The 26,392-nt window shown below is 38.5% G+C and overlaps 2 protein-coding genes across 5 annotated transcripts; one reads left to right on the forward strand and one right to left on the reverse strand.

Annotated features, from left to right (window-relative positions):
- Nucleotides 1-15,677, forward strand: LOC143039176 (CST complex subunit CTC1-like). Its single transcript, XM_076209034.1, has 7 exons — nucleotides 1-187; nucleotides 3,643-3,799; nucleotides 4,446-4,571; nucleotides 8,178-8,557; nucleotides 9,177-9,398; nucleotides 11,073-11,199; nucleotides 11,801-15,677. Exons 1-7 carry the CDS (start codon nucleotides 144-146, stop codon nucleotides 13,640-13,642), a joined length of 2,898 nt encoding a protein of 965 aa, XP_076065149.1. The 5' UTR covers nucleotides 1-143; the 3' UTR covers nucleotides 13,643-15,677.
- On the reverse strand, nucleotides 13,133-26,177 carry Mettl2 (methyltransferase-like protein). 4 transcript variants are annotated; one of them, XR_012967626.1, is made up of 9 exons: nucleotides 25,944-26,062; nucleotides 22,553-22,721; nucleotides 20,990-21,142; nucleotides 18,836-19,017; nucleotides 17,977-18,151; nucleotides 17,752-17,865; nucleotides 17,407-17,579; nucleotides 17,060-17,259; nucleotides 13,133-13,271 (listed from the first exon to the last, which is right to left on the reverse strand). XR_012967626.1 is itself a non-coding variant. In XM_076209043.1 (8 exons), the coding sequence occupies exons 1-8, from the start codon at nucleotides 25,948-25,950 to the stop codon at nucleotides 17,117-17,119; spliced, it is 1,116 nt and encodes a 371-aa protein (XP_076065158.1). In that variant the 5' UTR covers nucleotides 25,951-26,062; the 3' UTR covers nucleotides 15,835-17,116. The 4 variants fall into 4 exon arrangements, 3 of the variants coding, with proteins under 3 accessions (XP_076065158.1, XP_076065167.1, XP_076065173.1); XM_076209043.1 differs by lacking the exon at nucleotides 13,133-13,271 and having other exon boundaries at nucleotides 15,835-17,259; XM_076209052.1 differs by lacking the exons at nucleotides 13,133-13,271; nucleotides 22,553-22,721 and having other exon boundaries at nucleotides 15,835-17,259; nucleotides 25,944-26,177.
- Between the last annotated feature and the right edge of the window lie 215 nt (nucleotides 26,178-26,392).

Genomic DNA, 26,392 nt, shown 5'->3' on the forward strand with positions numbered 1-26,392 from the left:
CTCTGTAAACAAATACTGGTGTCCAACCTCCGAAGGCCTTATGAAAAAAAGAAGAATTGGAATAAGCCTTTTAGGATGTGCAGTGTAATATTGAAACTAAAAGGCCTATATTATTAGGTTATAAAAGTCAATGAATAGGACTGATGGAACTGACTGGGAAACTGGTTGCTTTAGGTCATGTCTTTGAGTAAGTTAAGCTAATCTAACATTTACATTAGCCTAATGTAAATGTTAGATACTCATCAGTGTCAAACTTATTAATATACTTAGTTTGACTTCATTAGCATTAAACATTGTTGAAAGTATTCGGGATTTGTGGAGTTTTATCTCTACCTAACCTAATCTATCTATCCTACCTAACCTACCTAATCTAACCTAAGTTTAACCTACTTAAGACTTAGGTAGATTAAACTTAGATTAGATTAGCCATTAGGTAGGTTACCTAATCTACCTACCTAACTACTTACTTAGTTTACTTAGTGGAGTTCTGAGGTCGATCCTCACAGCCGTAGTGGACTACCGCTGCTGCCAGTCCTGTTGTCCTTCCTTGCGAGGGTCAGTTGGTCTGGTAGTGTGTTTTGAGAGAACCTACTTATGGCAGTGTAGCCTGGCACTGGAGGCTCGTCTGGTACCTTCCGCAGGAACCTATCCAGTGCATGTTTGAAGCTGTCCACCGAGCATTTAGTTTTCTCTCTCACCTCCTTTGGGAGGGCGTTGAAGATTTTAGGACCCTCATGGCCTAGGCTGGTTGCCAGTAGGGTCTTAATCCTCACCGGGGCTCTCGATGGGAGAGTTTGTCTCTCACATTTACGCCCATGCCTTATACTGTGGTATGGCTTGATTGTAGAGGGCGTGGGGTCCGGAACAAGTCCCTCAAGGATTTTCCATGTGTAAATGGCCCTGTATCTTTCTCTCCTCCTCTGTTGAGAGTATAGGCCTAGTGCTCCCAGGCGATCCCAATAGTTGAGATCTTGCATCCCTTTGATGCACCTGGTGTAGTTCCGTTGGACAGCTTCAAGCATCTGGATGTCTCCGCGTTTGTGTGGTGACCAGAGTTGGCTACAATAGTCCAGTATCGGTTGGATAAGCGACTTCCAGAGGGTAAGCATCACTTGAACCTCTCTTGAGGAGAAGGTCCTTAGGACCCAGCTGGCCATCCCTCTTGCTCTATTTACTGAGTGCATGATGTGGTGTTGAAAAGTGGCATCATCACTTAAGTGGATGCCCAGGCTTTTCACATGGGCTTTTGGTGTGATTTTCATACCTCTCTCCGTGTGCAGCTCAGTGTCGTCTTTAATGCCTTGATTTGTGCCATATCTCAAGACCTCGAACTTCTCATCGTTGAATTGCATGTTGCTGTTGTTGGCCCATGCATAAACTGAGTTGAGATCGTCTTGTAGATGTTGCACATCTCCACTTTCTCGCACAGCATGGCTGATGTGGGTGTCGTCGGCAAAAGACAGGAGGGTTGAGTCCACCCTACTATTTATGTCATTCATGTGGACAAGGAATAGGAGGGGGCCAAGCACAGATCCTTGTGGTACTCCGCTTATTACCTTGGATTCGGTTGACTTCACACCATCGACTGCGACTGCTTGTGTACGGTCTTAGGTAGATTAAACTTAGATTAGATTAGCCATTAGGTAGGTTACCTAATCTACCTACCTAACTAACCTGACCTAACCTAACAAATTGTTGTGTGAGTAGGTGAGTCAAAAATTCATGAAAAGAAAATATTTATCTTATTTTCCCAATTTTTTTCATATTCTATTTTACAATATTTGAATGTTGTGGAGTGTAGATACAGAATCATTAGAATTGCTTCCAAAACTGTTGGACAGTATAAGTTTCATTTGTAAATGACTTGCTCATATGTTTTTTAAATTTGGCCTAATAATAGCCACAATATGGCTCTGGTTTAAAATGCAGTCTTGTATGTTCCTGTCCTAAGATACAAGAAAAGTTAGAAATGCACCTCTGACAGGACCACTTGCAACTGCACTTGTGCTTACCTGTACTTGTAGGTAGGTTTTGGCGTTAACACCATGCCCAGTTTGGGGACACACCTCTCCCACATCTCTGCCCAAGCCTCATGAATTGGAACTGGTCTGTGATCGAGTTTGTTTCTGCTCTTCATGATTTTGGGCTATGCAGGATTGGAGGCTCATCTGGGATATTGTCCAAGAATTTGTCTAGCCTCCTCTTGAAAATCTTTGTGCTGACTCCTGTTAGGTCCCTTATCTCTCTTAGGAGATATTTGAAGAGTGGGGCCAACACAGGTGAAGCTTTCTGCCTGGATCTTCTTCATTTGCTGGGAACAACTGCTTATGGACCTCTTTTCACTGGTCCTACCAAACCTGGGGTAGTGTTTTCTTCATTATGTTATGCATTTGGTGCTTTGCCCTCCAGGACTTTCCAAACTTAAATCACTATATATTGCTCACTGTGTCTGCAGTGAATAGAGGTAGAGAATTTTCTGCCTCTCCTAGTAATTCAGGGAGTAACTGACTAACCTCCTCATGAATACCCCCTGGACCTTTTCAACTTCTTGCATCTTCTTAATTAGTACCTATAATATGACCATGTCAGTCTTGACACCCCTAATATGTGGGAGTACAATGGAAGGAGATGGAAACTTGGGATATTTTAGTGGAAAAGTGAGAGAAAATAGTTGAATAGAACCAATCCTAACAAATAATGTAATCTAAGCTAACCTAGCTTCAAATGAGTACTGAGTTAACCTTGTCTCTGGAATCAGAGTGTGGTTTTGAAGTTTCTTGAAAAATGGAAATAGTCCCCTAGGAAAAAAGAAATAGGAACCAAACTGAAAGAATCACACATAAAAGAGAGGTAACATGATGAAGATAAAGCATTAATGGTCATAAAGAACAATCCAAAATACTGTACGCATATGCCCAAAAGTCTTGTGTAAAAATTGGACCTTTGGAGGAACAAAATGGGGAACTAGTTGAGGATATGTTAGAAAAACAATACAAAAGTGTGTGCTGTGGACAAATAACAGAAAAAACAATTGTGAATTCCAGATAATTCATCCAAGTTAATTATATAAATGCATACACTATCAGAGATATTAGCTTCAGGCCCAGTGATGAATGATTTGATTTAATTTATAGTTCAACCAGACATATTTCATGAGTATGAAATTTAGTATCTAATCAACTAATCAATCCATTGCCCCAGTTCTGTCTTACAGAAGACCATCAGCCCCCAGGAAACTGGCCACAGCTCCAGTTCAGCACATAAATTGCTCTTTGAAGAGATTTTGTGTCACATTGTGGAAAATGAGTTTAGTATAAGATGGTCCATATCTTCTATGTGGTGGTCACATCTTTGCCCAGTGTTCTCTGTTGTCAGGCTAATTCTGTGATGGTACTGTTATAGTGCAAGATAATGAATGACCTGTTCATAGGTGTTTGAGTGCAATTCTTGCTTGTCTTGAAAATGAATTATCTCTTGTTTTGATTTCTAGGTTTCAGTCACTGGAACTCAGGGCAGCAGTTATTATTATTATCATTGTTGTTGTTGTTATTATCATCATCATCATCATCATTACTATTATTACTATGATTATGTTAATTATTATTTGCATAGATTTTGAGGTACAGTATATGTGTTTTTCAGATTGCGACCCCATGCTTTGTTTGTGGCTGACTTTTATGATGGAAATCAGGTTTGCCATGTATTTGTTCGCCGACCTTCACAACTGGCCTGGCATTCTACCTTGGCTATTGGCCATGATTACACCATCACCAACCTCAAAGAAGATATCATTTATAAGGTATCATTTAATTTATTCAGTAACCAGTATTTAAAAATATCTATGTATTGAAACATTCCCCCCCCTTATAAGGTTGGAGGGAGGTAGGGGCAAGTTAAATTACACGCATGAACAAAAGTAATTTATTTGCTCCTCCCATCAGTGATGGAGGGTCATCCTGTTTCCTATCACATTGTTGGTCATAAGCAGTGTAGTGTGGCACAGCTCTTTCACAAGAGGGCCAGATAGAACACCCTTTCAGCCCATATTATCCCTTCATTCATTCATATCTTCCTCCACTCACCATTCCTATCTCTATGCTGATCAACAGACATACCACAGGCATCTAAAAAATGCTTCATCCCATCCATCCATCCCATTCTCAGTCTCCCTTTAAGCTCATGCCATTCATTTCTGCTTTCCACACCCTTGTTGATAGTTTTCCCTTATTCATTCTCTCCGTATGCCCAAACAACCTCAACACTGTTCTGCTGTACTTAGTAAAGTAATTTTCTTCTCACCCCCGTTCTCTTCTTTAACCCCACAAATCTCATTATCCACAAGAGACTCTATTGTATTTCTCAAGTAGGGGCAGAAAAAGGTTGATGAGCTTATAATTGCTATTTCCTTAATCTTCTCAGAACCGCTTAACTCTGATTTATTGCAGGGATCCTTAAACATTACAATTCTACATACATCACGAAGTTCACAGCTTCATTCTGTGTGCCAAGAAGAAAAATATTCAAATCTGTCTTTTCCAAGAAAAGGATTTGAAGATCTTATTTGTTACCAGGTAAATATATATACTTAAGTATTTTAGAGTTATGACATTAAGTGATATAATAATTTTCTGTTTGTATTTGGTGGTATATATTTACCTAATGTTTCTGTGTGTGGATTAAAAAATGTAATGAGGAATAGACATTTGGGAATGGATGCTAAGAGGAGACTGTATGAAGGAGTGATTGTGCCAACAGCAATGTATGGGGCAGAAACATGGAACATAAGAGAGGAAGAGAGAAGGAGTTTGAATGTGTTTGAGATGAGGTGTCTGAGAAGTATGATGGGGGTTACTATGCTGGATAGAGTGAGAAATGAGGAGTTAAGGAGGAGAACAGGGGTGGAAAGGGAGTTGGGAGATAGGGTTGATGAAAGAGTATTAGGATGGTTTGGACACCTGGAAAGAATGAGTGAAGAAAGACTAGTAAAAGAGGTATGGAAGGCAGATGTGGAGGGAGTGAAGATGAGGGGACGTCCTAGGATGAGGTGGATGGATGGGGTGAAGGGGGCTTTGGGGAAGAGGGGAATGTCTGTTGAGGAAGGACGGGAGAGGACAGAAGACAGGGGTGAATGTAGAATGGTTGTATATGGATGATGCTGTGATGCATAAGGTGAAATGGGTGGGGGGATGGGGGGTGAGGTAGTATGTGTGAGAAAAACTTGACACAGCCCGAAGGGATTTCTATCCGTCTTTTCCTTTTCTGCAATGGGGGACGGAGAGGGGGGGGGTCGCCAATTTAATGAAGCGGCCTTGCTGTGGATGTGCTGTGTCTTGCGACACTGCCTCTGACCCAGGGCAGTGGACAAGGTGCAGGGATGACCCGTCATCCAGGAGGTGCTAAGATAAGAGGGAGGGTGGAGGGGAGTGGAGTGTATTTATGGATGGAATGGGTGGAAATGGTTTTATGCCTCTTTCTTTTTGGCTACCTCCCTTGTAAGGAGGAAAAGCCTTGATATATGTATGTACATACATGCATACACCCACCCACACCAAAAGGTTTCTTCCCACTTATAAGGGAGGTAGCCAGCCAATGCATATACCCACCCCACACACATCACACACCCATCCAGCACCCATTTGTTTCCCTTTTATGTAAGTTCCTTCTGGATGAAGGCCCATCCCCACCCTCTGCCCACTGTCTGCATCAGAAGCAATGCAGTGAGAGGCAGCACATCAACAGCATGGACAAGCAGCCAAACCTGGTTTATTTCCCCTGCTTCAATTACATGGCAGCCATTCCTCCTCATCTTTTCATGTGTAAATAGAGAAGATATATATATATATATATATTGATAAGTATTTTAGACAAATTATTTGGATGATGGAGAACATAAACACAGGGGAAGGCTCGGAACCCTAAACACTCTAACGTTTCGTTCGCGTAGAACTTCTTCAGAGAGTGTATGTAGAACTGCAGTTGAAGTTTATGTACTAAATCTAATTATCTTTTCGGACACTTGGGAAAGGTCGTTTTTCTGGCGTGTTTTAGAATTAAAATGCTAGTTTCTTTAGCTAAATTGATAAACCCTCCTCGATGATTCGATGAATTGTTAGTTGAAATATATGCTGATTCAACAATTCTTCTATTATTTGACAAACTTGGATATCCAGAGGGAATGTTGAAAAGAACAAAAAGAAAAGCAGAGAATATTTACAATCGTGGAAAGAAAGAGAGAAATGATAAAAATAATACAAATTTTATATCAGTACCTGGCTCAGAAATGTCACCAATAATAGACAAATATTTAACAAAATCAGGTATAAACATAGCTAAAATAACTAACAAGAGGATAGGTAATTTAATAAAGACTTCTGAAAAGAGAACCAATTCTGAAAACAGCGTCGTATACAAAATCCCGTGCAATAGTTGCTCAATGGCTTATTTTGGCGAATCGTCAAGAGGATTAGAAAAAAGAATTTATGAACATAAAAATGACATAAAAGCACATTGGACATCTAATTCTTTAGTAGTTCATGCGGAAAAATTCTATCTTTTACCAAACTGGAGAGAAGCTGAAGTGCTTCATAAAGGTTTTGATAAATTCACTAGAAGAATTGTTGAATCAGCATATATTTCAACTAATAATTCATCGAATCATCGAGGAGGGTTTATCAATTTAGCTAAAGAAACTAGTATTTTAATTCTAAAACACGCCAGAAAAACGACCTTTCCCAAGTGTCCGAAAAGATAATTAGATTTAGTACATAAACTTCAACTGCAGTTCTACATACACTCTCTGAAGAAGTTCTACGCGAACGAAACGTTAGAGTGTTTAGGGTTCCGAGCCTTCCCTGTGTTTATGTTCTCCATCATCCAAATATATATATATGTATATATGCATATATATATATATATATATATATATATGTATATATACATATATATATGTGTGTGTGTGTATTTACCTAGTTGTGAGAATGTATTTACCTAGTGAGAGTGAGAAATGAGGAGGTGAGGAGAAGAACAGGGGTGGAAAGATGAGTTGGGAGATAGGGTTGATGAAAGAGTATTAGGATGGTTTGGACACCTGGAAAGAATGAGTGATGAAAGACTAGTAAAAGAGGTATGGAAGGCAGATGTGGAGGGAGTGAACATGAGGGGACATCCTAGGATGAGGTGGATGGATGGGGTGAAGGGGGCTTTGGGGAAGAGGGGAATATCTGTTGAGGAAGGATGGGAGAGGACAGAAGACAGGGGTGAATGGAGAATGGTTGTATATGGATGATGCTGTGATGCATGAGATGGAATGGGCGGGTGGATGGGGGTGAGGTAGTATGTGTGAGCAAAATTTGACGCAGCCCGAAGGGATTTCTCCCCGTCTTCTCCTTTTATGCATGATATTGTGGGGACAGAGAGGGGGGTCGCCGATTTAATGAAGCGTCCTTGCTGTCGATGTGCTGTGTCTGGCGACACTGCTTCTGACCCAGGGCAGTGGACAAGATGCAGGGATGACCCGTCATCCAGGAGGTGCTAAGATAAGAGGGAGGGTGGAGGGGTGTGGAGTGTTTTCAGGGATGGAATGAGTGGGAATGGATTTTATGCCTTTTCCTTTTCGGCTACCTCCCTTGTAAGGGGGAAAAAGCCTTGGTATATGTATGTATTTACGGTACCTAGTTGTATTATACAGGAAGGGAGCTATACTCGTGGTGACCCATCTTTGTATCTTTCAGCATCAAGTTTTTTCTTAAAATCTTGAATAGTGTTTGCACACACTGTTTCTTTGTCTAATTTGTTGCAGGTATCTATCACTGTGTAGGAATCTATTTTTTTTTTTCTGATCTCTTCTGCAATTATCTTTTTTGAGTTTCTTTTCATGTGTGTGTCTATATATATATATATATATATATATATATATATATATATATATATATATATATATATATATATATATATATATATATATATATAAGTGGTACCATACCAATCAATTCATTGCCCTGGTTCATCCTGTCCCTTGTACAAAGATATGTTGGGACTCAATCCTTTTCAATGTCCTGATAATTTAAAAATTATGTGCTATCATGTAAAGCATAAAGGTATGTTTACTCATATGTAATCTATTTAAATGAATGTATGATGACATAGATAAAAATCACTGGTGACATTATTTGTTACAGGGGAAAATAACTGCTGTCATTGATGAAGACCTTGGGTTATACCAGCTGGACCACCGGGAATATCTGGTACTCTCACATCTTCTTGGTTTAGTAGCAGACTTCCCTGTTCCTGATGTTCCTCCACTTCATTCTGCCACACCTCATGATCCTTTGCATAAGATATCATCAGAACATGAACCACCAATGCGTCTTCCTTCATCATGTGTAGATGTCTGTCATGTAAATCAAAAAGAGAATGGGCAGCCTATGGCAGTACCACACTGCAGCAGGAAGACCATCTGTGTTGGTGACAGTGTAAGAATATATTTTGCACACCGCAGCCAGTATGAGGATAAAAGGTTCCTTGTTTGTTGTGGAAGAAGTCTGATGAGATGGGAAAGGTAAGTAATGATATATAGCAATGTTTCTTTATATTGCTGCAAATATTAGTCTGAGATAGCCAAGCACATATTCTAATATGGTGCACAGGTATATCAAACCTTCAGTGTGGGAATTTTCCATTTTCTGAATCCTGATTAAATTATTAATGTACTTTCCTTTGTTTTACCTAATCCAGTGCCTGTTTCTACTTGGGCCTTGGGTACTTGGTATTCAAATAATTGTATTGCATAGACATTACATCATATCATGCAAGCATAGCACACAGGATGCAATAAAAAAACAATACCAGCAAGTTACTACTCATATATGTAATACATCCTACCCCTTGTTCCTACAACACACCCATCCAAAAATACATACATATATAGATCACAAAACAAATACTAACTAAACCAACAAATCTGATACTTCACCTGCACCCAAAGACATCAATCCAAAGAAGAAATCACTCCCAAAACATAGCACAGCCTTGCCATGGCAAGACACCATTCCCAAGAAAAAATCCAGGGCAACAGACTGATGACTGATATTGGATAGTGAGTGAAGTGCACCCATGAAATTCACTATTTTTACAACTACTTCATTGAACTACAGATGTGTTTCTTCTTGCATTTACAGGAAAACTAATCAGGAAGAAGAAGAAGGCATAGACCCAGGGAAACACACAAAAGAGATGGTATTAAGTGGTAGCAGTGGAGGCAAAAGAAGTGTATATGCAGCCCTGGACACAGTTCTTCTTCACAATCTTGGATTTAAGGCAGTTTGGTGGATATATGAGTTGCAGTGTTCATTGATGGAGAAACTGTGCCCAGATTTGATTAGTGAAGAACTTATAAGAAGGTATATGCATATCTAAGTATTAGAACTGTAACATTCATATGTGTCCCTTTTCCCTTGTGTAGTGGAACTATATGTGCATTCTTTTAAGCCACTGGTACACTTTCTTCACTTAGACAAACATTAAGCAATCTCACCAGCCATTCCATTATAACTACTCCTTTCATAAGATATTCCACATGGCAGTCATTTAACCTAGGTGCCTTACCAGGTTTCATCTCTGTCAATGCAGTTTGTATCTCCTCTTTTAGTGTCACCTTGTAATTTTCTTAGCATCTCTTGCTGTCATAATCAAAACCTCCTGATCTTTATCCACATTCAAAAACTTGAAATAACCTACCTATCTTCCACTTACTGCATTCACTTCTATTGATATCTGTTCATCTACACCCTTTACCCTCTCCTCTCTACCCAGCTTGCCTCCCTTGACTCTTTTCATTTCCAAATTATCTTTTTGTTTATTTTCAATTAAAGTACTAACCCTGGCTGATATTCACTCTCCTCTTAGCCTTCCTTACCTTGCATTTTGCTTCCATCCCCTTTACTCTATACCTCTCATATACTTCTTCATTTCCTCTTTACAGCCATTCCTCCAACAGTCTCTTCTGCCACCTCTGCCCTTACCTCTTCATCTCAGCCTTCACTACCTTTCCTTCTGTTCCCTTCCATCTTCCATATTCCACACAGTATTACACTACTTTAGCACTTCCACCTTGAAATATACCCATTCCTCCTAAACTACCATTTCTCCTTTGTTTTTCACTACATCCCATGTCTCAGTTTTTCCTGAAGACTATTGCTAAGAACTGTGTGGACACAGGTTTCAAGTCTGTGGAACTTCAGGGAACATTATTATTACAGATGGCTTTTGTAAGGGGATGACTGAGTCAAAGCATGACTTACCACTTCATGTAAGAAAAATGCAGAAGAGATATCCAAAGTCCCCTCACTCTGATCCATTCAGTCACCATTTATGACATGCATGGTAAAAGAGTGGTGTCATTTTTATACCACAGTTGCATAGGAGCATGAGAAAAGATGTAGTGGTGTCTTAGTAGTACACGAGAGATTTAAGAAGAGCAATAGAAATTAGGTGAGAGTATAGGTTAAAAGTGACATAGCATTCCTCTATAATTGGAAATATCTTCAAACATGTAAGAATGCTATTTGAATAATCTGTAGGGGTGCCACTAATCCCCAAAATATTATATATACATATACCAAAAGGCCCTTTCCCACTTATAAAGAAGTTGGCTAGGCCAAGGCATATATCCACTCTTCACCCAACCCACACCCGTCCAACACCCATTTGTTGTCCCTCTTATCTTTGGTCCTTGTGGATGATGGATCATCCCAATCTTATACCCGCTACCTAGGTCAGAAGCAGTGCATTCAGACAGAACCTCCACAACAGGGTCCAACAACCAATGTGTATTGACTGCATAAAAATGATGTTAGTAATCCATATGGGATGGGAACTTAAGTAAACATAAAGTTAGAACAAATAATGAGAGCAAACACATGGCTTAAGAAATTAATTAATTTGCAGAATAGTTGATTCTGTAAACTAGGAAAATTGTGTAATATAGCCTCCAGATGAAGGAATTATTATGTAAATGCCTTTTGAAATATTGCTAACAAAAATGTATCTGGGCTCATGAAATTTCATTATTGTAGACGACATGTAAACAAGGTACCTGGTGTCTTGATGAAACTGCTGTCTGTCAACTGGGATCAGTCTGTTAATGGTCGATCCTTGCTGCTTGAATTTCTGGAGGAACCTCATAAGTGTGTCTTTATGCAGGTATGAAAATGAAAAAGTGTTCCCTTGGAGTTTTTATTATTGTAGCTTTTTGTTGAATATTGTTTATGTAATTTATTTGTGGGAGATAGTGTTACAATATTATTAAATAACCTTTACTTATTTTTAGCACAATTTATTTCCTCTGTACTTTCAAATGAAAATTGTTCTCGGTAAGCTAAGTACTGTACATGCAGTTCTCTTCACAGGAGCTTTGTCTCATTTTTTTGTCATTAACAGAATATATATTTCTGAGATAATATACATACATACATATACCAAAGGCTTTTTCTCCCTTACAAGGGAGGTAGCCAAAAAATAAAGGCATAAAACCACTCTCACCCATTCCATCCCCACATACTCCACTCCCATTCATTCCCTTCCCTCCTTCTTACCTTGGCTCCTCCTGGATGATGGGTCATCCCTGCATCTTGCCCACTGTCGTGAATCAGATGATATAGTCATGAGACCATTCTATTTGTTTAATTAAAATGCGTTGGTTCTCACTTTCCTTGCTGTTGCTCTCACAATTTTGATGTGATAATTTATGAAATATGTGGATTTGTATTTCTTATATTCTGAATTATCTATTTTTGCTTTCCAGGATTTTTATGAACTGTTCTGTGTGCCAAGTCTTCATGACCTAACGACAGAAGTCAAAGAACAGCTCCTCAGAATTAGAAACCACAGTTGCAAAGTTTGGTTACACAGCACTGTCGATCACTTTCCTCAAGTTGGGCAGGAAAAAACTGTCTTATGTGGACTGCTAACCAAGAATGCAGATGGGTTGATTGGGATTGCAGACAAGTCATATTTTTTACGTATATGCATGGCAGGAGATTGTGATATGGATTTAGATAAGGTATTAGGTGCTGTTGTGGCAATTTCTGGATTTCAAATTGTGTGTGAAAAGTTTAATTTGTTGATGGAACATGCAGAGAAAAACATTTTTATGGTATATACCATGTTTGAGGCTGCCAATATGTATAATTTGTGGAAGGGGAGTGTAAAAGAAAGAAGTGCATCTTCTCCAGTTATTCCTTCCTTCCTGTTTAGAGTGTTGGCTAAGTCAGGAATGGTCTATCAGGAAAATCCACACCAGGTGAACCTCAACAGTTTCTTCATGGTATTAGCTGCCATTGAGGAAACTGGGACAAATCGAAGGAGAACTACTTATGGTAGTTCAACAAAGATGTTTCTTCGTTTTTTGGGACAAGGAGCTCAGTATCATAAGTTTGTAAAAGAAGGAAGTGTTTACAGAGTATTTTTGCCTCCTGGTTCACCTAATGTTTTGCTCAAAAGCCGGACAGTGCCGTGGCTTCACTTTCTCAAAGAACACTTTGGTACTTGTGACATGGTGGACTTGCCAGAGGAGACTCTTCTGGAGAAGGCCTATGTAGAAAAACCCTTAAGTGTTGTGATCAGTGTGAGTGAAGTGTTGCAGAAAGAAGTCTCCTCTTTCTCAGGCTTGGTGCATGTTTGTGGAGTTGTGGTAGAGAGGCAACTTATGACTCCAAAGCATATGAATGAAATTCATAGAAGCAATAGAAACAAAAGGCCTTTTCCTGATGGGAATGATGAAAGTAGGACAACTAATTTGGACATCAACAATTTCATAGGTATTCCTGGCAGTAAAATTTTAAGAGTGTTGTTAAAGGATAAAAAGGAGACAAATGATACTATATGGGCTTATTTTAGTTTTAATACACCTAGTCATACCTTTCAGTATACATTAGGCATAATACCAGAAGCAATTGTGATATTAGAGAATTTTTCAGTGCAAATGTCCAAGCAGAGTAGCAGGTTGTATTTGCAAAATACCCTTTTTTCCCAAGTACAGTTAGCAGGCCTACCATCTGTGAAAATGGCTGTAGATTCTGCACAATCCCACCAGTACCTATATGATGTTCTTTGTAAACAGGAGAGTAAATCAACATGGCCAGCCCCTTCCATTTTTACTTTTGTAACTATAAGTCGAATTTTTTCAGTCAGCATCAAAATGAAGTGTTCCTCATGTCAGTCAGAGTACCACAGTGGTGGTTGTGGTTTTGTTGGCTGTCATGCTGCAGAAAAACCTGAAATTGATAGCAGTGCTAAAGTTGTTGTGGATGATGGCACACATACTGCAATTTTGTTTTTTAAGAATGATTTGGTTCGTAAGCTTTTAATGTTGTCAGAGAATCAGTGGATCATGTTAGCAGATATGCTGAACACATACAGTAGAAAACTAACATTTCATGGTGTACATTGCGACTCAAACAGACAAAACACTGTAGAGGAGAAATATTTTGCATTAATGTGTTCTAGTCCACAGCTTTTGAGATCAGTTGCTGTTAAATGTCGACCATTCAAGTCAAAAGACCAGATGAACAAGCAAGAAATCCAAATGTTTGTATTAGAAATTTCAAACCTCACTACTTCCCATAAGATACAGTTAAAGAATTAACTATCTATCTATATACCAAGGGCTTCTTCCTCCTTATGAGGGAGCTAGCCAAGTCAAAGAATTAACAGTTGATAGTAATAACATTTGTTCCCTTGAGTTTCACCATTGAATGAAAAACCTACAGCCCTGCAGTGGCTGGTATTAGTCCCAGGGCCCTCCCACAGATATCTCTCTAGGAAGAAACTTTGGACTGTTGTCTGTGTTGTATTGGTTTGGGGCTGTTACTATGTCACCAGCTGAAAGTATTAAGAAGGGAATAGTTGATGGTTGTCAGCTCTCCTTGTTTGAAAAACAAGTACCCATTGTTGGTCATAATTAACAGTGAATGTGATATAAATTATTTACCAGTAGTCCTGTAATGTATGCTATTTTTTCCCAGGTGTGTGGACAATTTTAATTTTGAAAAAAAAAAGAGGGAGGATGGAGGGGTGTGGAGTGTATTCAGGGATGGAATGGGTGGAAATGATTTTATGCCTTTCCCTTTTTGGCTACCTCCCTTGTAAGGGGGAAAAAGCCTTGGTATATGTATGTATGTGTGGACAATTTTAATGAATAAATGAATGAATGTGGAGAATTTAAGAATGAATTTGGTAGAAGTTATGAAAGTGATTGATGGAAAGGGCCCTAAGTATATAAGGTTTCAATGAAAATGGAAAATATGGTGTGTGGAGGGCCCCTTCCACACAATGTGCAATAAATTGATGAGTCCAGTGCCAAATGTGGAAATGAACTACTGACCCTCTCCAACTTTTAAAGTTACCTGCAGTCTTCAGGAAACTAAGTGTTAAGTTGGATTAGGTGGCTATTTTATCTAGAGCATCATTTCCTAATTGGTGAAAAATATAGAAGTATTGTGAATAAAGGTTGTGAGCCATTCATGGGCCAGTGTTGTTTATTACATGACCTAGACCAAGAATGAAATTAAACAATTACAAATACCAAGAATTTAAATAGAATTACCCTTTACCTACTGTTTAGTTACTCCATCATTAGGTTTGATTATATATATTGAGGAAATTGTTCACAGAATTTGAATGCAATGTATCTTTGATTGGTTGCACTGATTTAATTATACTGTGAAGGAAGGTTAGGCATTCCTCCACTTCCTGAGGAAAAGGTAACCACTGCCTCACCATCCAACAAATATAGCGATTATCCAGTATATTGTCTACGCATACCAAAAGGCCCTTTGGCCTTTGTAAGTGTAGCTGAGTCAAAGGATACACCCACTCTATACCTATCCAAAACTCATACGTTGTTCCTCCCATCTCAGCTCCTCATGGATGAAAGGTCATTCCTGTCTGTTACGCACTGCTTGGGTCAGAAGCAATGCAACAATGCACCTCCACTGGAGGGCCAGACTGCCAAAGGGTTTACCTCCACCATTTTATTACATGGTAATCAAACTCCCTTTCCTTTATCCACTGTAGACAAGAGCAAATCCTTTCAAGCCATACCATTTCTTCATCTACTCACCATTCTCACCTATCTCTTGTCCTCTCCTTTCCCTGATCAACTAATATTTTTCTTACAGCCAATGCTCCTTTCACCTCTTCACTCATTCTTTCCATGTGCCCAAATCATCTTGGTATTCTTTGATCAACCCTATCAGCCAGCTCTTTTTACACCCACATGCTGTGTTTTGTCCACATTTCTCACTCTGTCCATTCTTGTAACCCCTCACCAAACTTAATCTCAAAAATGTTTAGGCTCCCATTTGTTGTCCCTTTTATCGTGGCTCCTTGTGGATGGAGGGTAAACCCTGTTCCCTACCTATTGTTATTTCCTCTACCTTTTCAATACCCTGTGGTCCTTCTCAGCTGAATAAAATTGTTTACCAGGATAAAACTCTTAAGAGCACTAAATTCATCCTTTTGGGCAGTAAAGGGTTACTTAGTTCAAGAGATTTATTTAATTATTATCCTTTAATACACAGACAGCAAAACAATATCTTTTCTCTAAGTAATTCATGGTCTCAACTGGAGGCCTTGGATCTTCTGCAAAAGAGACCAGTGGCAACAAGATTCCTCTACACCAGTATTTCCCAAATCTTTTTGGAGGGATCATTAACCCGCCCCCCCCCCCAAAGTCATCCATGGTCAGAAATTAAAATATTGCTTTCTTATATACATGCATATAACAAAGACCATTTTCCCCCTTATAAGGAGTGATATAATTACATTAGTTACACATTTTTCTTTATCAAAATTTTTTAATGATTGACTTATTTTTTGTACATTCACATGTATTTACTGCAACTATGAGTATACACAAAGTGTATTTACTGCAGCAGTAGGCGCTAAATATGCAGGAAAGTATTGGTGACAATTTTTTTTTTTTTTTTTTTTTAAATTTGTAATGACTCTCAGTAGAATCTAAAAGAACCCCTTACTGAATCAAAGCACACACCCATTTCAAAACTAATTCAACCACTCTTCTGACTCAACACCATGGGTATGACAGATTTACCTATCCCTTGCCACACTGCTTGGGTCAAATACAGTAAAGTACAATTCTCCTAGTGTTTTACCTATGCCCTCCTCCCACCATCCCCCATCTATTCAAATAATGAAACACGCATATCATTCCTTCAGGCTGCATCATCCCTTTGTCCATTCATAATTTCTTCATTTACTCCTATCTTTTGCACTCACTTAAAATATAAAAATATTTGTACATTGTAAAGTCAACCATTTTGATAATGGTTCATTGATAGATTTACAGGAGTTAGATACCAAAATCTACAATGCCATAGTCAACCCCTATTTTTTTCCAGGAATTTGTCCACCCTGCCTAACCCTATGAACACAGGAATTCTATGATCTTCACTTTACTTAATCCTCAAAATTCCTTTCCTACTATGATGATCCTTCCACTAGAGAGAATGGTCAAATATCTAACTGACTAAAACCATTATGGTATATCACCATAGGTAGTGGTAAGTAATGAAAAATCAAAGATTGGCTCTTCCCTATGTCCAACTAAAACTGGGAAAATCAATCTTCAAAGTTCCAACAGCTGAGAAGAAATACAAAAAATGGGGATTTCCACAAACCTAACAGCAGTAGATGCCATAAAATAAATAACCTGAAAATGCTAAGGCAATAAAAAAAAAAAAATGCATAAAATTGGGGGTTCACCTTTTCTCATAAGATACAGAACATTTTTAGCAACCTGGACATATCACTGCTTGCTCATTAATGTTATTCCAAATGTTTTAATTTCATAACATTCTTGACACTACATTTCCAATATTCAGTTTTCTCTGTGACAAGTGAATTCAGGTTTCTATATTTCAAGTCAACATACTCAAGGATTTTCTGATTCATAATAAATGACATCTCATGTTACAAGCTTGTCTTACATATTGCTAAGTTACACATTTTCCATACTTTACATTCTTGATATAAAACATACCATAGTCATAAAAAAAAAAATAAAAAAATCTTGATCACTAAATCCTTCAGTTCCGAATCAAGTTACTGGTTTCCTGTACTTGGCCTGTATCCAGACACGATACATCTTGATCTGTTTGCCTCGGTTGACTTGAAGCCTTCGGTCTACCAGATTCTGTTCCTCTTCTAATCCTGCCTTTGTCATCAAAGTCCTGACCTCCTCTGTAAGAAATGGCAAACATTAATGATATAAAATGCTGTAATCAGAGAATAAGAATGATATCTACAAAAGAACCAATTTCACTTCAGTATTGATGCATATAAATACATATTTACATATATTTTGTATTTTGGACATTTCCATCATACCCTGAGTAAAGAAGTAACATCTGGTTCCATCTCCACGTGCATAAAAGTTTTCTCTTAAGCATCTTCCTTTCTTGAAGCGGAGTTGTGCCAAGTCATATCGCCCATAGTCCCGAAAGAGAAGCTTCCCACCCGGCTTGAGGTAGAGAGCCATTTTTTCTACCACATGTGAAAGTCTGCAATTAAGAGCAATGAACAAGAATCCATATTTACTTTCTAAATTTGGATGTCTCCCACATGATGGTAACTGACTCCATCATCTTCTGCTTCTTTACTGATCTTTCCTCATTCATTCTTCCCTCATGGAAAATTATGGTACAAGTAAAAAGAAAAGATTTAACCACTTGCCTCTCAGGGTCTATGGCTGACAGGACAAAAATACACACGATGATGTCTAAACTTTCCTCTGGGAAAACACAACCCCAGTCTTCCTTTGTCACATCACAGACAAATGCATGGCATCTGGTAAATAAAAATGTAACTCAGAATGAGTTGCATGCTATGATCTAAGGTACTGATTCAGCTCCACCAGGAAAAGACATAATATTCTAGTATAACTGACATGAAGCTCACCTTTCATGATTGTAATCTGGTGACTGTTTCACTATATCAATAGCCACAGGAGAAAAATCACAGCCATAAACAAATAAATCTGGACTGTTATTTGTCTCAAGGATGGGGAAAATAGTATTGCCAACTCCACAGCCAACTTCCAGGATTCGGAACTTGCTCTTGCTACCTGGGAATGCTGTGATATAATTTTGTTTATCAAACTTCACCAAGTAATGAGATGGATACATACACATACATATACATATATATATATATATATATATATATATATATATATATATATATATACACACACACACACACATACTATCTATATACCAAGGGTTTTTCCCCCATACAAGGGAGATAGCAAAGTCAAAAGGCAAGTACCCACTCCCATCTATTACCCTTTCTTCCCTCTCATCTTAGCTCCTCATGGATGACAAGTCATCCCTGTATCCCACCCACTGCCCTGGGTCAGAAGCAATGCAGCAAGACACAACACATCTACAGTGAGGCCAGCTCACTTAATTAGCAACCTCTCCCCTCTCCATACCCTCATGCATGAGGATGTCTGAATAGACGAAAGCGCTTGGTCATCAGTTTATCTTTTTCCTTGGTGTTTTTTCCACATATATATATATACATATACACACACACACAAAATCATAATAAATGAAAAATGCAAATATGAACCACACTTCCTCAATGCCATTAACAGGTACTTGTACTTCTCTTAACAACTTATTGGTTTAACTGGTGATTGTGGCCAGTTACTTGGGGGCCACAAGTCTCAATTATGAGAAACCTGGGGCAACAGATTGATGGACTGACTCAAAGATTAATGGTTCTATGAAAAGCCAAATGTACTGACACTTACTTTCTGAATATTTTTCTGTGTTTTCAGCATTAAGTTCAGTGCAGTGACTTCTATCTAGTATTACAGGTGAGGTTTCATTTTGTGGAGTTCCATCTGGTTTTACTTTGACTGGGAACTTATCAGCCACTTGGGGAGCTAATTCTGGGAACTCTGTGAAAAGCCAGTGACGATCTTTAAAGAATCTGAAAAAAATATATTTTACTACTACTGGAAGAAAGGATGCATAATACTAATATACCTTTGTTCCAATTTTTACAGTGTTATATACCATGTAGGGTGACTAGGCACAATAGAGTAATATTCTACTTCCTATCACATTCATCCCTTGAAAATTAGACATTGTCTCTTCCCTGGCAATACTGCCATTTCATCCATGTTGAACCCCTCTCATGGCATAGGCTTTATACATTCTTCTCCAACTCTGTCAATGATAAAGTTTCACTTGTTTGACATCTTTACAATGAGCTCTCATGGCTTCATTCACCCAATCCAGCCAACTCTTTTGACTCCTTGCATGACAAATCTGCATCTTTTGAGGATATTTGCCTTCAGCCACTTTTTAAAACAACCATACAACCAAAGGTTGGTATGTTCTACTCTTTCTCCTAGGTCCATCTTTACTCCAGTTAATTCAAGAATCTTATCATTCCTTACTTTGTTATATTTCATAGTTCATTGTATAAGCCTCAAGCATTTAACTTTCACTGTTTCGATACAAATTTTCTCTCTTGTATTCATCAACCTAGTCCTAGTTTGAAACAGCAATTAACATAACTTTTTTCATATATCCATACCAAAGGGAACTTTTCTCCAATCTACAGGGGTGGCAAAATCATTGCATATACCTACCCAAAATCTATTCATCACCTCTCCCATCTTAGCATCTGGTATATGAAGGGTCAGTCCTGTTCTCCTGCCACACAATTTGGATCAAAGGCAATGCAGCAAGTTACAGCACAACAGTAAACCCCAAGAGGTGGAGATGGTTTCCTCCTACAGCTTTATTATATGGCAAGCAAACTCTCATTCACTAAAGCCCTCTGGCTATCTCATTTCTTCATTCATGTACAACTATTCTCCATTCATTCTTATATTTGCATTCTCTCTTCTTTACTCAACAGACATTCCTCCTACCTCCAGTGCCTTATTTATCCTAACCCTCTACATATTGGTCTCCCTCTCAAGTTTACTATCCACTTCTGCTTTCCACGTTCTTTGTTACCAATCTTTTCTTACTCATTCAATTCTATCTGACAACTCTTTCCACTCCCATTCTCTGCATTACCTCCACATTTCTCATGTTTTCATCCTTGTAACATCCTCCATACTTTTCAAACATCTAATCTCAAATGTGTTCTGCTTCTTCCTTTCTGCCACCCTCAAATATGAAATCCCCATACAGTACCAGGGGCAATGTCACTCCCTCATACATATCTTTGCACTCAAACCTAGATACCCATTTCTCTCTTTTTTTCACTCCCTCCCCTATCAGACACTTATCTGCCTCCTTTACTTTTTAATTCACCTTCATTTTTTCCATTCACTGTTGTTTGCAACCATAAATACTTAAAATTCTCACTTCTTCCATCCTCTCACCTCTCACCCTACTATTATCATCACTCCTTGTGTATTTCATCACCTTACATTTACCCAGTTACTTTCAGCTTTCTCCTCTCACAAGTGTCAGCCCTTCAGGACTGCAACTCCTTGTGGAAATGAGTATTTTGATGGGATTTGAAGATGGCTGAAGGAAGATGATTCTCTCAGATGTTCACCCTGTAGGATCACCACTTACAAGTACCCACTGTTGGTCCCTGCACATTGTATTGTCTGAGGAAGTTACTTGTTTGTTGTGTTGGAGAGGTTGTCTTGTGAGAAGCTCACTCGAACTTAGTATATTTAGATTTGGTACTTGGTCTTGAAATTTGTTGTCTCTGATTAGATAACTGGATGTGTTGCTTGTATATATGTTGTTAAGTTGTTTGTATCCCTGGAGTGTTGGCATGGTTAGTGGTGCATATATTTTTTTTCCTTTATTCGTATTTGTGGTGATTATTTCTACTGTTACATCTGTTTTGTAAGACAAATATTAAAAAAATAATAATGTTAATATTTTCTTCCTTCAGAAAAGAACAAATCATCTGATCATCTTACTTGTTTTGATGAATTCCATAAAATGCATCCCACTGTGATCCTGCTTCCTCCTCAAGCTTAAGTATATCTTCATTTGTCATTATAATATCTGAGTTTCTGGCAACCATTTCCTTGGCATGGTTCTCCTGCTCTTCATCCCACTCCACATTGTCCCTGTACAGAAGAATTTTAATATTTTTTATTATTTGCATCCTGGATCCATAGTTCAAATGCTCCAATTTCTCCACAATAAGAAATTAAAATACACCAGCAAATTTTATTTTTAAAAGGTTCTGAGGAACCTAGGAAGGGTCATACTATACTGTATTTGTGAGTAGAAGGTTGTGGGATTTTTTCTTATTCTGTGGTTTGAGACTCTATGGGTCTCTTCAAGAAATTCTGAAGCATTGGATTGATTGGCTCTATGATTGGGTATGAGGACTCATAAGTTCTAGCATAAAATTGTAATCCTAACAATTTTGCATGTTGTTCAGTGGGTCATATTATGGTTTCTGCAAGTAACTGGTCAGTGGCTGTTGTCTAATACAGTCTGTTATTACTCACATAACCACACAGATCACTAAATAATCAACATATCTCTTGCAGGAGACTGGTGGCCTGAAGGAATCTGGTCATAGCCATTGGGTTGGACAATAGGTTACTCAGAGAAGACTTGTGTTGTCTGAATTGTTGGGAAGTGTACAAGATGTTCTGTGTCTTAATGTGGTGACTACATCTGAAGCATTTGGTGCTTGTTACAACCTGATTCAGTGTTGGCACTGTTTCAGTGACAGGCTAGCATTGCTTTGGTATAGCTTGACACAATACAGTGTCCCTGGATGGGAAGGACATTAAGGTCTAGGAAATCTTTAAATGCTTTGGTGGTGTAGTGTATAAAAATAGTGAGTCATGTCAGAAAGTCCTTCACAGGACTACCATGGCCTGCTGTACAGCAGAGAGACATGTAGTATACTACAATGAATGCAGACTTGAAGATTATCTTAAGATCTTTGGAACCAAGAGCCTTCAGAGTATTATGGGGTCTCACTGGTATGTATCAAAGCAGTGATTCCTCTGTGAGACCCAGTAAGGACCTATTACCAACATAATTCATGAATGTCAATTCATGCTATATGGGCGTGTGGCATACTTCCCTAGTGTTGATCTCTCTCACATGATTATCTCCATAAAAAATAACTTTCAACACAAAGAAAGAGGCAGAGATATGAGAGAACTCATCATTGGAGCAAGTCATTGATCCTGCAGGGAGCTGTTGTGAATGGGAAAGGTTGGGAGTTTGCTCAAGGAAAGTTTGGGGTGGCATAAGTGGGCAAGTAAAGAGACATGACTTCCCAGGTGTATTCTTCCCAATTTTTATATCTTTAACTTTTGTACATAAGACCTCAAATTAATTTTTATGTATATCTTTTGGCAATTTAATTTCATATTAATACAAAGAAAAAATTTACTAATAGCAAGTTATTCTACATTATCCTAACATTCTACAATTCTTAAAGGTAAGTTATATTCCACTTAATCTAGTGCCATAAAATTAAGAACCTGACTGCTAGTAATTTTTCTTACCAGTTATTGTGTGTAAATACTTGAGACATATCAGTAAGTGGTCTATTTGCTCGTCTGAGCCTGTTTCTGTACTTTGCCTCATCACTGAAGCTCAATATATTTCCTAATTTTGTTGCGTTTCTAAAATTATGCTTTTGATTAAAAATTGCCCTTAGTACTCCCCTTGATCCTGAAATGTAATAAACAAATAATTTTTGTACTACATTTAAACTAATGAAAATATATAAAAACTATGTATGTTTCAAAGATTACTCCGACAATTAAAAAAAAGTGGAAATAATTATTTTTCTCTTTAATCTCTTCAATATGAGTCAAATTCTCATGCGCAGCATTGCCTGATGTACAATGCATCACACTACTTGCATTATAAAATATAAACTCATTGCTGTATTACTTGTTCTCTTTCACTCTGAGTAATACAGTATATAAAGAAAACATGGTCAAACCAGTTCATAGAATTTGAGGGTTATTCAGCTACAACTACAGAATGAATATAATCAAAACGATGATGCCAGCATCCTTGTTTACCCACTCGCACCTCATGATGACTACGTAGGTGTCATCGTATCGAAGAGATTAATGTGGGGGCCAAGGCAAGCATATACAGAATTATTACTGGTATGACATCTGTTTCATTTATGAAGCTTCTTTTAGTAACTGATAAATATCACAAGTTGCCATGTTCAAATTCACTTTAGGTTCCATTGGTATCCTGGTTAACTGTGAAAAACCTTTCTTGACGCTCACAATATGTCACATACTTTTGGCACCCTGTACTCATTCTACTCCCTTACATTTACAGAATCTTCATTTTATCACAATTTCTTTTGAATCTATTTATATTCTGTTGTGGGTGTATTTTACTCTCAGCTCCTTATGGAGAATAAACTGCATGTTCTGACTGCATCAAACCCTTCCAGACATTAAGCCCTACAGATAAATCCCTCCCACAACAAACAAGGTGTACACTAACATGACTGCATTCTGGTCATTATTCAACTTAAAATAATACCAATACAGAAGAGGCCTGGTCACAGAGGCAAATTGCCCCAGGTGCAATCACTACACATAAGACAGTGAACACATCCTACATTGCCCCACTCTATCCCTACCCAGGCAATAACACAAAGTCTTCTTTGAATGACTTATGGTGAGTGTGGTACTTTCTAGGTGGATACCAGGAAGGCAGTTGTTCCATTGGAGGGATGTGCGAGTATATTTCACGGGACTTGTATATCTATGACATGTGTTGAGGTCTAAATTTGTTTCTATGTTGTCAGAGTGCAGTACACAGGGGGAACTATGTGCTAGTATGCACTTCTCTTTATCAGGAAAATGACAAGAGTATAAGATAGAAAGAAGTTTAAGTGTTGTGAAAGAATAAGATAATCACGAACCTCTTCTAGAGATCAGGTACTAGCCTCTCACGGCTATATTTCTCATTAGAGATTGGAGTTGTTTGCAGTTCTGTGTTTCTGGTTGGGAAGGTTGTACCTCTGAAAGGCTGCTGTGCCTTTGAGGGTCCATTCTCCTGCCAGTGTGTTGGTGGTGTTACCTGGAAACACTGGTTGTTGACACCTGATAAAGATGACATATTGTATACCTTATAAGGTATGCAATGTTTGTATACCTTATATAGTATAGTGTTTTCAGTGTCAGGGTTTGGGCCATAAGCAAACAGAAATATCAGGAGTATAGCCATAATCATGAGCTTTCTGATACCATCGAGTAAAAAAAAAAATAGTGAATGATGTCAGGATTAGTTCTGAAATTAATCAAGGCTCAACAAGGCTAAACAACATTCTATTACCTCACTGTTTTATATACCATTCAAATAAAGGATATCAACCTTTATCACAAGGGAGCCACAAGTAATGCTAACCCTGTGGAAGGCCCTAGTACAGCCAGCTGTAGTCACCTCACATTAGGAGTGACATTCTACAACTAGAGGCTTTGCAGAGGTTCTATACCAAACAAATAGCAGGTCTGAGGGACCTTGACTACTGGGACTGCTTGAAGGAGCTGGGGCTATACTCACAGCAAAGGAGATGGAACAGATACAGGGCCATCTGTATCTGGAAGGTCCTGGAGCAAAAAGTGACACACCCAACAACCTCAGGACTCCTGCAGCTCATATACAATGAGAGAACAGGACGCGAGTGTGCCAGAAGAAGTATACCATCCAAAGCCCCAGCAAGAGTCAAGAACCTGCTGGTGAATAATCTGGTACATAATGAGCCTAGAATCTTTAATGTGCTCTCCAAAAATTTGAGGAACATAACTGGTTGCCCAATAGACAAGTTCCTAAAATCTATGCCAGATGAGCCCCCAGTACTGGGCTACACCAAAAGATGTAGACCCTCTAATAACATACCAGATCAAGTAGCTCTGAAGGAGGATGCCAGTGAGAGAGTGACTCATTCCTTATAACATTTGCCAACAACACTACCATGAATTGCCACACCACCAGCATAAAGGAAGTGTCTTGCCTCTAACAAGACTTGGATGCTGTGTATACTTGGGCAGCTAAAAGCAATATGCACTTCAACGAGAAAAAAATGATGAAATTATGAGGCATGGACACAGCCATAAAATAAAAGATACAACAACACTGTATCATACAGTGTTGTTGTATCTTTTATTTTATGGCTGTGTTCATGCCTCATAATTTCATCATTTTTTTCTCGTTGAAGTGCATATTGCTTTTAGCTGCCCAAGCATACACAGCATCCAAGTCTTGTTAGAGGCAAGACACTTCCTTTATGCTGGTGGTGTGGCATACAGTGTATGCAGAAGGGGGGCAAGAAATTGCAGCCACAACCCACTTCAAATGCCTGAGGGTGTACCTAGGCGAGGACTGCTCATTCCAGCACCACAGAGTCATCCAAGAAGGCCAGGATAATGACTGATTGGGTGCTGAGGACCCTCACCAGCAGAGAACCAAAGACATTGCTGACTATATGGAGGGCCCTGGTACAACCACTGCTAGATTATTCCAGCCGGTTATGGTCACTCCATATGAGAGGAGACATACAGTAGCTAGAGGCAGTACAGATGTCTTCACCAGGAAAATTCAAGACATGAAGGACCTCATTTACTGGGACAGACTGCAAAAACTATGCCTGTACTCCCAGCAGCGTAGGACATGATAATAATAATAATAATTTCATTTGTCATTGAATCAATATACATGAAGTGCAGATAATGAGAGGAACACATTGTTCGAAATAACAATTACAAATGCCGAGGATAACACAAAAAAGCATTTAAGCACTCAGGTAGTCCGACAGCCCAAGAACTACAGCTCTATGTGATAGGGTGAAAGGGTCACTAGCAAAGGATCACAATATTTAATTTTCATTTTAGATACGAATAACCCAAGAAAACTTACCAAGCATTGTGTCGAAAAACTTCACTTTTGTCTTCCAAAAAACGTGCTCCAAATTGTGGACGTTTCTCACTTACATCGCTACTTTGAGCCATGTTTGTTTACCAAATACTAACTACAAAGATAAGAAAGTGATTGCGTAAAAATATTGAACAACTAAATATTGCCATCTATACAATGCGATGGAAACTAATTTGAATGTTGATTACTGATATGATTTTGATAAACTTGTCCATTTCTGCCAATGCGACTGGTAGTGAGGAATGTATCATAGTTCTTTACTCTGTAGTAAAAACACAAAAATATTATATAATTTTGTAAATATCCTTGGTTTTTTCTTCCGGTGTCAGTTGCCTGTCATTAGATCTCTTGGTAACCATCCAGCCTATTTGTAGAAATCTTGAAATAATCATATATTTTGAAAACAAGCTATCGAATTTACCTGTCTCTCC

The sequence above is a fragment of the Oratosquilla oratoria genome, chromosome 2, assembly GCF_046742065.1.
Source record: "Oratosquilla oratoria isolate Oo_2021 chromosome 2, ASM4674206v1, whole genome shotgun sequence".
Classification (NCBI taxonomy): Eukaryota; Metazoa; Arthropoda; class Malacostraca; order Stomatopoda; family Squillidae; genus Oratosquilla; species Oratosquilla oratoria.